The 14,047-nt window shown below is 42.2% G+C and overlaps 1 protein-coding gene across 1 annotated transcript; it reads left to right on the top strand.

Annotated features, from left to right (window-relative positions):
• Nucleotides 1-8,078: 8,078 nt before the first annotated feature.
• Nucleotides 8,079-9,152, top strand: LOC122732076 (HAUS augmin-like complex subunit 7; the record flags this gene model as incomplete). The annotated part of the gene is made up of 1 exon (XM_043972257.1): nt 8,079-9,152. A coding segment is annotated over one exon (1,074 nt), but the record flags the coding sequence as incomplete, so codon positions are not given.
• Nucleotides 9,153-14,047: the final 4,895 nt, after the last annotated feature.

Here is a 14,047-nt window from a genome sequence, read left to right on the forward strand (position 1 = left end):
GAACTTTTCTCATGGGGAGATGGCATGGCACAGAGACATGGTTCTCTGAGATACCCATCTCCTCAAGCAGGAAAAAGCCAAATACTTTTATGTAGGACCAATGGTGCATAGACTGGGGTGATCATCTGACTGCAGAAAGTTCCCTTTTGGGGTGAGGGAATCTGGAATGAGGGGAGGTAGTTCTGACTTCTGGAGTTATTTGTCCCCTAGGCACCACTCAGGCAGCAGCCATACCTAATAGGATTATCTCCCCAAGGGGGTGAGGGATACTGGAATGAAGAAGGGTGGTGGTCCTGGAGTTAACTCAGTCCATGGCAGGTGCCACTTATCTCCCTTGATTCTTTTAGGTATACCTCAAGGAGTTGCCCAGGCCTAAAACACCTATCAAATTAGGGGGCTGGACTCTACATCAAAAATTTTTTTAAAGTTTTATTGATGTGTTTTGTTTTTACATTACATTTACAGATTAACCAACTTCCTGAAAGGTCTCTTGTAATAAAATAAAAGCTTTGTAAAGTTAAAACAATGACCTCATCTCAAAGTGAATGAGGCATTCACTTTTGTAGCACCTCTCCCACCTCTCTTTTTGAAAAATATTAACAGAAATCTCCTTCCTACCTCCCATCCCATTGGAAAAGAAAAAAACAAATTTCTCAAAACAAATATGCATAGTCAAGCAAAACAAGTTCCCTCAATGGTTATATACAAAAATATATGCTTTATCCAGGTAACCAGAAGAACTGTATAAAGGCTAGCTTCTTTGGCTAACACACCAACAATCCTTTGTATGATAGACAGTAAACTCAGCTGGATATGCAGGATATGACTATGGATATGGACTTATCTTCAGCTATCCTCCAATTTAGGAATAATTCTTTTTCTTTTTGAAAAGATTTCCTCATCAAGACCTTGAACCTGTCTATTAACAAAAATGCCTTCTGATTTGTGTATCAAAGGCCACATCCTCCACCCCTAGAATTCCTTGCACACATCCTCCCTTTGGGAGTGAGCCTTTCTAAACCCACCTTTCCTCCAAATTCCTTATTTGTCTTTGTTTAAACTTCATATAAACCCTTGCAATCTAGTGTCCTATTTGGCAATAGGCTAACACCCATGATCATGCTAGATTTTCTTTCCTGCTTAATAAAACCTTTCTTTTCATTTTTACCAGCATTGTCTTTTTCTGGTTTAAGTCTCAAGAACTGACCTCTGGGGGCAGCTAGATGGCACAGTGGCAAAACACCGGCCCTGGATTCAGGAGTACCTGAGTTCAAATCCAGCCTCAGACACTTGACACTTACTAGCTGTGTGACCCTGGGCAAGTCACTTAACCCTCATTGCCCTGCCAAAAAAAAAAAAAAAGAAGAACTGACCTCTGCTTTCCCTGGAGAACTGGCTATTGCATTCTGGAAAGAGATTTGGAGAACTTTTGCCTCAGTTTACAAAATGAAAGTCATATTTTAACAATCTGACAGTAAGAAAAATGTTAATGTTTTCCTTTTTGCTTAAATTACAAGCGGCTTTTTGATAGAGTCCACTCCCCAAAAGGAAGGACAGGGTAGTCAGAAAGATGACAATGTATTAGGATATCCAACTTAGAAATAAATGGAGCACTTCAAGAACCTGAGAACATGTTAAGAAAATCTAAGTAAATAGCATTGTAGGAGACTGTATCATAATTAGATGGCTAAATGTTTTTCTGATGTTATCAAGGAGAAAATAGCTTTGGGCCAGTCCCAGTTCTGCCGATGACTGTCTGGATGACCTCATGCAAGTCATTTCATCTTTCTGAGTTTCAATTTCCTAGTCTATAAAATGGGGATGATTAATACTTGGATCACCTACCTCACAATGCCTTCTTTTAAGGATTGAATGAGATAATGTGTATAAAGAACTTGGAAAATCTTAAAAGATAGGAGATAGGGGTCCTTAGGAATTCCTCCTTAAAGAATTATACCCTCTTGCACACAAAAGCAGTTAGAATAAGATGGTAGTTTATTTCAGGGCTGAGGAAGGGAAGGAAAACCAAGAGAAATCCTTGGACTTGTCATGGGGAGAGAGGCATGGCACAAAGCATGTGGCTCTGAGATACCAATCTCCTTGAGCAGGAGACTGGCGGGTACTTTTATAGAGGACTGATGGGGGTGACCATCTGACTGTGGAAAGTTCCTTTAGTGAGGGAGGACCATCCCCCACTGTCGGTGGCTGGAGGAATTGGGTGAGGGGTGGCTGTAGATCTCTGAAGCCATCTCCTCAGGACACAAAGAAAGCAGGCACACCCAAATTTATCTCCCCAGGGTTGTGGGAGACTAGAATGAAGGGTGGAGGTCCCAAAGCTAGCTCAGTCCTATCTGGTTCCACTTATCTCTTTAGGTACTTCTGTCCTTTGGATTAGTTTTGTGAAATATTTTGTTAACTAGGGCTAATTTTGGGGGGCTAAACTATGGATGACTAGTCTGGGGACTTTTGACTATTTGGCTATCTGACTTCGTTCATTTAATGTTGGGCCGTTTGTAAAGTTCCACCACACTGCTCCACTCCCAAATTGATAAGCACAGGATTAAGAAGCCTCTTAACTAAATAATCCAAGCAGAGTTTATTTATGAGATACTATTTCAAATTAGGAATACAGGGAAATAAAGTACAACCTGACTGCTTTCCTGCAGTCTCTTTCCACTGTGTCTCTTTCCCACCTGCTGCACCTCGAAGAACTTCTTGAATACAATAAGGGCCTTAGCCGCCTGGTATTAAGGCCTGTAACCTTGTCAGACCCGTCTCTCCTTTTCTGAGCCGAACTCTGCTCCGTCCTTGTCCGTGCTGCCCTCTAGTCAGCCCCGTCCTAGTCCGTCCTCGAGTCTCCTTCCTCTCTAACTCCCAGGTCTATATATCTTTTCTTCACTCCACTCAAATCTCGGAGCTTCCTTCGCCCCCACAGACCAAGCTAATCCGCCAGCCAGAGCTGCAGCTGGTGGTGGGGGGGTGTGCTCTTGAGCCTCATGCCTCAGCACAGGCTATCTTTCAGATAGCTCCGCTCAGTTCGGAGGGAGCTGGGGGCTTTTTTTTTCCCCCCAGCTGTCTGACCTGGGGTCTTGTATAGCCCATGGGGCTTTTTCGCTCAGCTGAAGCTGAGGAGGAGGGGGAGAGACCCTGAGGGCCTAAGGCTTTCTAATCTCAGCCTGAAGATAGGGTCCCCAAATCAAAATAAATTTCCAGTTTCTTGTGAGGGAAAAATTAATCTTCTTCCCAATAATTCTCAGGAACTCAGCAGCGAGGTGACAAAGGTTTTATTTTCTTCTCATGAGGAGGCACCCTAGCGTGCAGCTAGTGGGGTGCACTGAAAGGGGGCTCGAAGGCCCTGTTTTATACCCTAGTCCCTAACGTGAATGGACCTTCCCCTTTTTCATCACTGGTCGGGGTTACAATCTACTCACAAAAACTAGCTAATCAGAACGCAGTATTCCCACCCCTCTTCCTTGTATGGGCATAACTCGGGAGTGGACCTTATACTTCCTTATATGGACAGAACTCTGGAGAGGACCTAATTGAGACCAGGGCTCCTTGAACCATGTGACCTTGCTAACCTGAGGGGGAGGAGGGGATCTGAGACCTTTGTCCTACAAACAGGTCAGGGGAGTATGACTGACTTATATCCACATTGAGAGGAGACAACTACCCATTTCTCACATTTCTCAAGGAGAAGATTCTTTGATGTGCCCCAGAGAACTTCTGGGGTGCCCTGGGCCCATAACACTACTTATCACAAGAGACAATTTCCACTGGTGATGAGGAAGTCATGGGAAAGTGATGATATTAAATAAGAAAAAAATCAATAAAACATCTTGAAAGTGTGATGGGGTGCAGAGCACCCCAGAAGTTCTCTGGGACACATCAAGGAAGCTTCTCCTTGAGAAACTAAACCAGAGGACAGATAACGCCTAGAGAGATAAGCTGAACCAAATTGGACTGAGCTAGTTTAGGATTCCTACCCTTCATTCTGGTCTCCCTTACCCTGGGGAGATAAATTTGGGTGTGGCTGCGGCCTTTGTGTTCTGAAGAGGGATCCATAGCCACCCCTCACCCAATTCCTCTAGTCACCACCAGTGGGGGATGGTCCTCTCTCACTAAAGGAACTTTTCACAGGCAGATGGTCCACCCCCATCAGTCCTCTATAAAAGTACCTTCCAGTCTCCTGTTCAAAGAAATTGGGTACCTCTGAGCCATGTGCTTTATGCCAAATCTCCCCATGAAAAGTCCAAGGATTTCTTTCATGGTTTCCCTCCCCCCACCCTTCCCTTCCCTTGCTCCTAAATAAACTACCACCTTATTCTAACTACTTTTTGTGTGCAAGTGGGTGTAATTCTTTAAAGAGGAATTCCTAAGAACCCCAACCCCTAACCAAACCCGTACCCCATTTCCCCCCATTACAAAAGAAAAAAAAAGAGTAAGACTAAGGAAAAATGTTTAGATGACTATATGACTATGTGCTGTTACCTTTCTTGCTATTATCATAAAATTAAAGGATTGGATGAGATATTCTCCAAGGTGAGTCCTTACTGGGGGGGGGAGAATGTACAAGAAAAGAAATATTGTCAGTGACAGAAACATTTCTAATATAATGACATATTGTCATTACCAAATGTACTATGGACTACCCCTCCCTTTATGATCCTAGTAATGTCAGAATTTCATTAGTCTTTATACTTTTACTCTTAAGATATTTACTCTTCATTAGGTTGAGCTGAAGTACACTAAGTCCCTCCCAACCAGAGATTTTACCTTGTAAAGGAATCTAGCTTAAACTGGATCTCAGCTTCTAATGTCCTTGCCTCCCTCCATTGGGATTCATAGCATGAAGGGCAAAACAGCCAGAATGAAGTGGTTTTCCTTCTCCAGATTGCCAAGGGCCACTGTGGTCTCAAGACCAGGCCTTGCTATTTCATACTGTTTCCTCCCTCTCTCCTCCTAAAGGCATAAAAAGCTTTTGCATGAGTCTTCCAGTTGGAAATCCTTTGTGCTCTGCACTCTTGGGACATCCCCCAGGGGGCAGGTTTGCTACTCTGTTATCTCAAATATGCTTTCTTCCTTAAATCCTGGCTTTGGTTTACTTCAGGCTTTGATATCTGATAAGATTGCTATCACATCTTTTCTTCCTACAATATGATATGCTGAGTTTCTTCTTTTTTTTTTTTTTTGGTGAGGCAATTGGGGTTAAGTGACTTGCTTAGGGTCAAACAGCTAGTAAGTGTTAAGTGTCTGAGGCTGGATTTGAACTCAGGTCCTCCTGAATCCAGGGCTGGTACTTTATCCCTAGCCGCAGTGGATAGAGCACTGGCCCTGGAGTCAGGAGGACCTGAGTTCAAATCCGGCCTCAGACACTTAACACTTACTAGCTGTGTGACCCTGGGCAACTCATTTAATTCTCATTGCCCTGCCCCCCCAAAATGAATTTTATTGATGCCTCTTATTTTTTGTTTTTGTTTTTGCAGGGCAATGAGAGTTAAGTGACTTGCCCAGGGTCATACAGCTAGTTAAATGTCAAGTGTCTGAGGCCAGATTTGTTTTTGTTTTTTTAGTGAGGCAGTTGGGGTTGAGTGACTTGCCCAGGGTCACACAGCTAGTAAGTGTTAAGTGTCTGAGGCTGGATTTGAACTCAAGTACTCCTGAATCCAGGGCCAATGCTTTTATCCACTACACCACCTAGCTGCCCCCCATGCCTCTTATTTTCATACCAGTTATTTCTGGTAATACTCTAACCTACACTCCTCCAACTTGAACATTTCCTCAGAATAATTAAAATTTGGTGTCTTAAAAATTCAGATTTTCACATCTTCCTCACCTCCAAAATGCTAACAGAAAAAAGTACCAAATTTTTCCTATCCTTTATGACCTACTAAAATGACCTACTTAAGGAAATTCTACTGTATTCTTCTATTTTTTAAGAATATGCAAAAAACTTGTGCTTAAAAGCGAGGTCAGTTGGCCATAGTGAATAGACAGTTGGTCTTGGAGCTAGGAAAACCTGGCTCCAAGTGTCTCTTTCACATATTGGTTACATGAACACAGGCAAATCACTTACTCTTTCAGTGCTCCAGGAAAATCTCCTAAACAAAAAGTTGTAGAACAGGAGTCAATTTGCATTGGCAGAGGAAGCTCATCACTCCAGTTTCCTATACAGATACAGTCTAAACAACAAAACAGCAAACTTCCTCTCCTTCTGTCACTGCTTGCCTACAAGATCACACCTGAGACCTTCAGTCAATATACTCCATTAGAAGAGCAGCCCTGACTCTGTTAGAGCTGGAATGGTGCTAGGTCCTAGTATAATTCCCTCATTTTACACATTAGGAAACAGGCCCAAAAGTGACTTAATTGCCTTAGTAGGACAAGCATCCAGTCTCCTAATTACCAGTGTTATATTCTTTCTAAGGTATTACAATTCTCTAAAAAGAAATCTATCCAGAAAAACCTGGATATGTGCCAGCAACTTATCTGTGAGAAAATGGGTAGTTGTCTCCTCTCAATAGGGATATAACAGTTAATCATACTCCTCCTGACCTATTTTTAGGACAAGGGTCTCAGATCCCCTACTCTGCCTTGAGCTAACAAAATCACAAGGTTCAAGGAGCCCTGGTCTCAATAAGGTCAGCTCCTGAGTTGTGTCCATAGAAGGAAGAACTGATTAGGGATGGGAATACTACGTTCTGATCAGCTAGTTTTTGCGTGTAGATTGTAACACTTCAGTAATCACACCAATGATGAAAAAGGGGAGGGTCCATTTGCATTAGGGTTAGGGTATAAAACAGGGCCTTCAAGCCCTCTTTCTTGGCACCCACTAGCTGCACACTAGGGTGCCTCCTTCTCATGAGAAGGAAAAAAAAGAGCCTTTGTCACATCACTGCTGAGTTCCTGAGAATTATTGAGAATAGGATTGTTTTCCCTTACATTATCCTATGCCTATCATTTGACCAGGAGCTTCCCAAGGCATCATAGGTGCCACTGTGTTTTCTTTTCTCTCTTCATTTGCTTCCTCTTGGTACAGGACTTAGTAGAGCTCAGGATAGGACAATAACTGGTTTACCTGTTCTAGAGACCTCATTTGTCCCTCCCCTACCTGAATCACTCCCCTAAAGATAATTTCCATCATGCTATGCCAACAGGGCATTGTTTCAAATCCTTGCTCTATCATTTAGTTCCCCTAAGACCTCAGCAAGGTCACTTTACCTCCCAGGTCCTCAGTTTCCTCATCTGTAAAAGGATAGAGCACTGGCCCTGGAGTCAGGAGGACCTGAGTTCAAATCCGACCTCAGACCCTTGACACTTACTAGATGTGTGACCCTGGGCAAGTCACTTAACCCCAATTGCCTCACCAAACCCTCCCCCCCCCAAAAAAAGAGTCAATCAGAGGGGCAGCTAGGTGGCTCAGTGGATAAAACTACCAGTCCTGGATTCAGGAGGACCTGAGTTCAAATCTGGCCTCAGACATTTGACACTTACTAGCTGCGTGACCCTGGGTAAGTCACTTAACCCTCATTGCCCCGCAAAAAAAAAAAAAAGTCAATCAGACAGAGTTAAAGGATTGGCCTACAGCAATGAAGACCCAGTTGAGCTATAGTATGAAATAACATGAATTTGTAGTGGGTCAAGTCAACATGATTGTATGACTGTCTTCAACAACACTCAGTTGCATTCACGCAGGAGTTAAAAGGGGAGATAATGCAGAAATGTTCTTTGTAAAGGCATGAGTGGTGGAAGAACTTGGGGAACCGGATTTAAGCTATTTTAAGAGTAAAGATCATCTGTTTAACTCTCTTGTGAAAGTTGTGAAGAAAATTAGTCCAGAGTAGGGGCACAGAATGGGAAAGCAGGGAGGGGTAGAATGACTTGGTCACAATGAGTACTTACTCCAACCAATGAAAAGGCAAGTTCTGCCAGAAGAATCCTAGATCATGCAGGGTAGGGAGTCCGGGAAGATGGCAGAGTTCTGGCCATACAGCTGTGGGAATAGTGGTGAGAAAGTAGCTCCCCAGAAAATAAAAAGAAAAAAGGAAGAAAAGGAAGAAGGGAGAGAAGAAAAAAAGACAGGAGAAGAGGAATGGGGAGAAGTGGAAGAATTAGAAAATGATGAAGAGGAGGACCCTTGCCTTACTTGGGAGGTGAGGGAGGTGTTTGAGAGGCTTATGGACATAAAGTGCCCTTTCCTTGAGGGTCTTTATATCACTGAACTGAAAACAATCAAACAGTTGCTATGTAGCCCCTCAATTTACCGTTTGACTATTCTGGAATGGTTGTTTGCAAGACTGTATCCTCCCTTTGAAGAATTAATTGCCACTTTTCAGGACTCCCAAGCTGAAGAGAAAATCTTAGAGCTGGTGAGACTAGGTCATGAACTGATGTTGTGTGGACCAGATGACCAGAATCTCATCAAAGGTTATGGCAATGTGAAAAGGCAGCTCTGTTTCTTTAAACAGTTACTGGATTTGGTCAGAAGTCTAGGTCCTGGATATGCCAACTTCTCAAGTGTAGAAAACTTCAACAGTTTAGTGAAGGAAAATGAGAAGCTGCTACAGAAGTTGTTCAGTTCACATCTCCAGGAGATCCTAGACCCCAAACTGAGCCCTTTGCTCCTGGACATTGAGTGCCAAACAAAAGAAAATCTGAAGTCAAGGGATAGAAAGGTGAAAGAACTTTCTAAGAAACTGAACGAGTTCACTGAAATGCTTGAGGAGCTCAAAGAATTTCCATTCCTCCAAAGGAAAATGACCAGCAAAGGTAGCAGCAACATTTGCCAGACTTTCCGTCTGACCCTCTCAGATTTCCACCAGCTAATCACTGCCTTTATCCATGTCTATGAAACTGAATGGAGGAAACATAGTAAGTCCTCAGTACCTAATGTCAATCAGTGTGGCCTATTATTTCAGTCTGTGTGTGAGACTCTGATTCTCTATAGCCAAGAGCTGAAAGCTGTCAGAGAAGTCATTAATACCTCCAAAAAGGTAGAGGAAATAGTAGAAGGACAGCAACTAGAGAAAGTCTATTTGGGTAGAGATAACTACATGACGACTTTGGCTTCAAAAATGGAAGAATTGAGACAGAAACATAAGCTCTTCAACAATCCTCTCCAGAAACCCAGTGAAAGTAAAAATGGAAGCTAAGGGACTATCACACCAATCCTTAGGTCTTGGCTGCTGCCCCTGGTTGGGACAAGAGGCTTTTCCTAAGCCCTTGGAGATGCTACAGATTTTCTAAGGTGTTATTAATGGAAGATCATCAAGTGTGGCTGACCAAAACATCTTTCTCAGAAGAATGAGTGGCTAGTGTTGGGGAAACTAGAGTTTTAATAAGTTGCTTTCCTCTTTGCCTTACTGGTGGCTTTTTGATGATGTTACAGACACAATTTAACATTTAATTGTTTTGTAGTCCACATTATTTCATGTCTTTTTTCCCCAGCTCTATTGTCTATTGTCTACTCCAAAACAAACAAACAAAAAATACATCTCTTCCTTCTGTATCCTTTCTGGGCCTTAATAGGTATTCAACAAAATCTTAATGGTATTTTCCAGTGGGGGGGAAGGGGGAGGTTTAGGAGTGAGGCAAAATAAGAGATGAAAGTATAAGGGATTATGATCTGAGTAAGGTATTTGGGAATTTTGCATCAAGGAGGATGAACAGTTATAGGTGATGGTAAGATCAAGGTTATATCCCAGTATGTGGCTGGGGTAGACTGAAGATTTGGACCATAGGAATTCAGGAAGGTGATAACCTGAGAGGCCCACAGTATTTAAGAGAGAAAATAGGAGGGCAATGGTTGGGAAAGAGAAGCTGGAGGTTGGCACTCAGCTCCTTGAGGAAAAAAAGAATCATTGGCTTCTGGGAATAATCCAGGTTTTTATGAGTTCAAGATCAAAGAAATGTTACAAGAAGAGGTCTAATAAGGGCAATTTGTTAACAGCAGAAGTCTAAGAGAACTGAGAGGTGTAGAGCTGAGGTGGATGGGGATAAGGTGAGCAGGGAATATATAAGGAAAAAAGGTATTTTTTGCCTAGATGGCCTTTAACTCTGAATTACTACTAAGGAGGAAAAATTGCTAATTATAATGTAATAGAGTGTCACAACTAGGAACTTGAACATAAACTACTCTAAGTATTATCCATGGAAGCATTCTAATTAAGGTGACTGATAATAGAGCCTTAACCAATTCTATTTGTTCGTGTTGTTCAGTCACGTCCAACTCTTTGTGACATCATTTTAGGTTTTATTGGCAAAGATACTGGAGTGGTTCGCCTTTTCCTTCTCTAGCTCATTTGACAGATGAGGAAACTGAGGCAAACAGGGTTAAGTGACTTCCCAGGGTCACACAGCTAGTAACTGTCTGAGGCCATATTTGAACTCTGGAAGATGAGTCTTTTTGACTTGAGTCCTGGTGCTGTATCCACTGTATCTCCTAGCTGCCCCATAACCAATTCTCTCTTTTTTTTTTAGTGAGGCAATTGGGGTTAAGTGACTTGCCCAGGGCCACACAGCTAGTAAGTGTTAAGTGTCTGAGACTGGATTTGAACTCAGGTACTCCTGACTCCAGGGCCAGTGCTCTATCCACTGCGCCACCTAGCTGCCCCCCCCATAAACAATTCTATATATCAGTAGTATGGATCTCATCCAAGAGTCTCCTCATAGGAAAAGCACTAAGGGAGGTATACCAAGTATACTAAGGAGGTATACCAAGTATACTAAGGAGGTATACCAAGTATACTAAGAGCCAATGTGTCAGAGTGTGAGGATGAGTAGATTTGTAATGTAACATAGGCTCCTTAGTCCTATTATATCAGAGAACCTCTAATTCTATTAATTTCAAATTTATGTACTTGATTTGCATCTTAAAAGCTTAAAATGTGGCTATAAATAGAGCCTTAGTTTTCTCAGTAAACTTCTTTAAAGATATCATCCCTTCATATTCAACTCACACCTGTGCCCTCTTTCTAAATACAGTCCATCCAGTTGCCCCTAATAATGAGAAAATTCTTATGAGTTACAAGTATCATTTTCCCATGCAGGAATATAAACAGTTTAAGCTTTAATATCCCTTATGATTTCTTTTTCCTGTTTACCTTTTTATGTGCCTCTTGAGTCTTGTAAAATCAAAATTTCTATTCAGCTCAGGTCTTTTCATCAAGAATACCTGAAAGTTCTCTCTTTAATTGAATACCCATTTTTTCCCCTGAAGGATTATACACAGTATTGCTGGGTAGGTGATTCTTGGTTATAATCCCAGTTCCTTTGCTCTCTGGAATATCATATGCCGAGCCCTCTGATCCTTTAATGTAGAAGATTCATTGTGTTATCCTCACTGTGGCACCACAGTACTACTTGAATTGTTTCTTTCTGGCTACTTGCAGTAGCCAGATCCCTTGACCTGGGATCTTTGGAATTTGGCTTTAATATTCCTGGGAGTTTTCATTTTAGGATCTCTTTCTGGAGGTGATTGGTGGATTCTTTCAATTTCTATTTTACCCTTTGGTTCTAGAATATTAGGGCAGTTTTCCCTGACAATTTCTTGGAAGATGATGTCTTTTGATCATAGCTTTCAGGTAGTCCAATAATTTTCAAATCATTTCTCCTGGATCTATTTTCCAGGCCAGCTGTTTTTCCAATGAGATATTTTACATTGCCTTCTATTTTTTCATTCTTTTGGTTTTGTACTGTTTCTTGCTTTCTCATAAAGTCATTAGCTTCCATTTGTCCAATCCTAATTTTTAAGGCATTTTCTTCAGTAAGCTTTTGTACATCCTTTTCCATTTGGTCAATTTGTTTTTTTTGAGGCATTTTCCTCATTGGCTTTTTGTACCTATTTTACTATTTGGCCTAGCCTGTTTTTTTAAGGTTTTATTTTCTTCATTATTTTGTGTGTGTGTGTCTCCTTTACTAAGCTCTTGACTTTTTTTTTCATGATTTTGTTGCATCACTCTCATTTCTCTTCCCATTTTTTCCTCTACCTCTCTTACTTTATATTTATTTATTTATTTACTTACTTATTTTTGCAGGGCAAGGGGGGTTAAGTGACTTGCCCAGGGTCACATAGCTAGTAAGTGTCAAGTATCTGAATCTGGATTTGAACTTGGGTCTTCCTGAATCCAGGGCTGGTGCTTTTTTTTTTTTTTTTTTTTTTTGCGGGGCAATTGGTGGGGTTAAGTGACTTGCCCAGGGTCACACAGCTAGTAAGTGTTAAGTGTCTGAGGCCGGATTTGAACTCAGGTACTTCTGAATCCAGGGCTGGTGCTCTATCCACTGCACCACCTAGCTGCCCCAAGGGCCGGTGCTTTATCCACTGTGCCACCTAGCTGCCCCTACTTTATTTTCAAAGTCCTTTTTGAGAGCTTCTATGGCTTGAGACCAATTCATATTTTTCTTGGAAACTTTGTATGTAGACGCTTTGATTTTATCTTCTTCTGAGAGTATATTTTGATCTTCCTTATCATCATGATAACTTTCTATAGTCAGAATTTTTTTTTCTGTTTTCTCATTTCCCCAGCCTATTTCTTGACTTTTAACTCTTTATTAAAGTGGGGCACTGTTTCCAGGGTGGAAGGTGCATGACATGTCCAAAGCCTTAAGGGGTTTGTGCAGCTATTTTTAGGGATTTGTAAGTTTTTAGTTCTTCCAAGGTGGTATGATTTAAGGAGAGGTATGTTTACTACTCTCTCTGGGCCTGTGCTCTGATCTGCAAGCAACCACAAGCCTACTTTTCTGCCCTGGAACAGTGAGGGACATAAAGCTCCACTGTGGCTGTGAGTTCTGGTGTGCTACCTCCCCCTACCCTTCCCCGGACCACCACCAAAAATGTGATCTGGATCAGAGTATGGGCAAAACAACAGAGTCCTGCCTCAATGCTAGCAAAAAGACTCCTATAATCTCCTTCTGGACAACTGCTCTATCCCCTTACCCTCTGTTAGACTGGGTTCCAGAAGCAGTTGTTGGTGCTGCTGATTCAATGGCTTCCAAGACCTGCTCCTGCTTCGGTGGGGCTGGCTCTAAGCTGGCACAGCCTGCACTGTACTGCTCTCCACTCTCACCCTGATGCAACAGACCTTTCCTGGAGATCTTCTAAGTTGTCTTTGGCTGGAAAATTATTTCACCCTGTCCTTTTGTGGGTTCTGCTGCTCCAGGAACTATCTTGTGATGTTATTTGAAGGTACTGGGAGGGATCTTAGGAAGAGCTCTGGCAAGTCATTGCCTTTCCTCCACCATCTTGGCTCTGCTCCCCTCTCAGTAAATTTCTAAAAGATCAAATACAGAAAAACCATTGACAAAATATTAGGAGACCCCCTGTTTTCCAGAGCTAAGGTCCAGCAAGCAAGCTATGCCCTGAGCTTGGCAGGACAACAATGCTTTTTGATCATTCTCTGGATGATATTGCCCTCTGGACAATTCACATAATCACCAGGTATTCTCTGATCAAAGACAAGCCCTGGACAAAGTCAAACGTCCTGCAATGAATCAAACTTGTCACATTTTTGCCATTACCTCTCATTGTCAGGTCGACAGTTCACTGGGCAGCCACTAGTATAAATAGTGAGATTTCCCCACTCTGCCTTGGGTCCTCCCACTAGGGGAGAGGCCCTAGCACATGTCTATAGCTCTTCCTTGCTTGCAAGCCTTTTTCCTTACTCTAAAAATAAAACTTCTCTTTCATTCCTGACTCACCTGTCTCTGGCTTGCTCTGTTCAGCTCCAGCTATTCACAGATTAGAGGCCGCTTTTGTCTGGTTGATACCATTAAGCTACTGGTAGAACAAAGGAAATGTATTCTGTAATAATGTCATAGGAAAACATTTCTGGGTTTATAAGGACATAGTTCAATTTTGAGGATTGAGGCAGAGTTAAAAATGGAAAGAGAAATGAGAGCGATGCAAGAAAATCATGAAAAAAAGCCAGGGGGGACAGCTAGGTGGCACAGTGGATAAAGCACCAGCCCTGGATTCAGGAGGACCTGAATTCAAATTCAGCCTCAGACAACTGACACTTACTAGCTGTGTGACTCTGGGCATTGCCCTGCA

The sequence above is a fragment of the Dromiciops gliroides genome, chromosome 6 (genome assembly GCF_019393635.1).
Source record: "Dromiciops gliroides isolate mDroGli1 chromosome 6, mDroGli1.pri, whole genome shotgun sequence".
Lineage (NCBI taxonomy): Eukaryota > Metazoa > Chordata > Mammalia > Microbiotheria > Microbiotheriidae > Dromiciops > Dromiciops gliroides.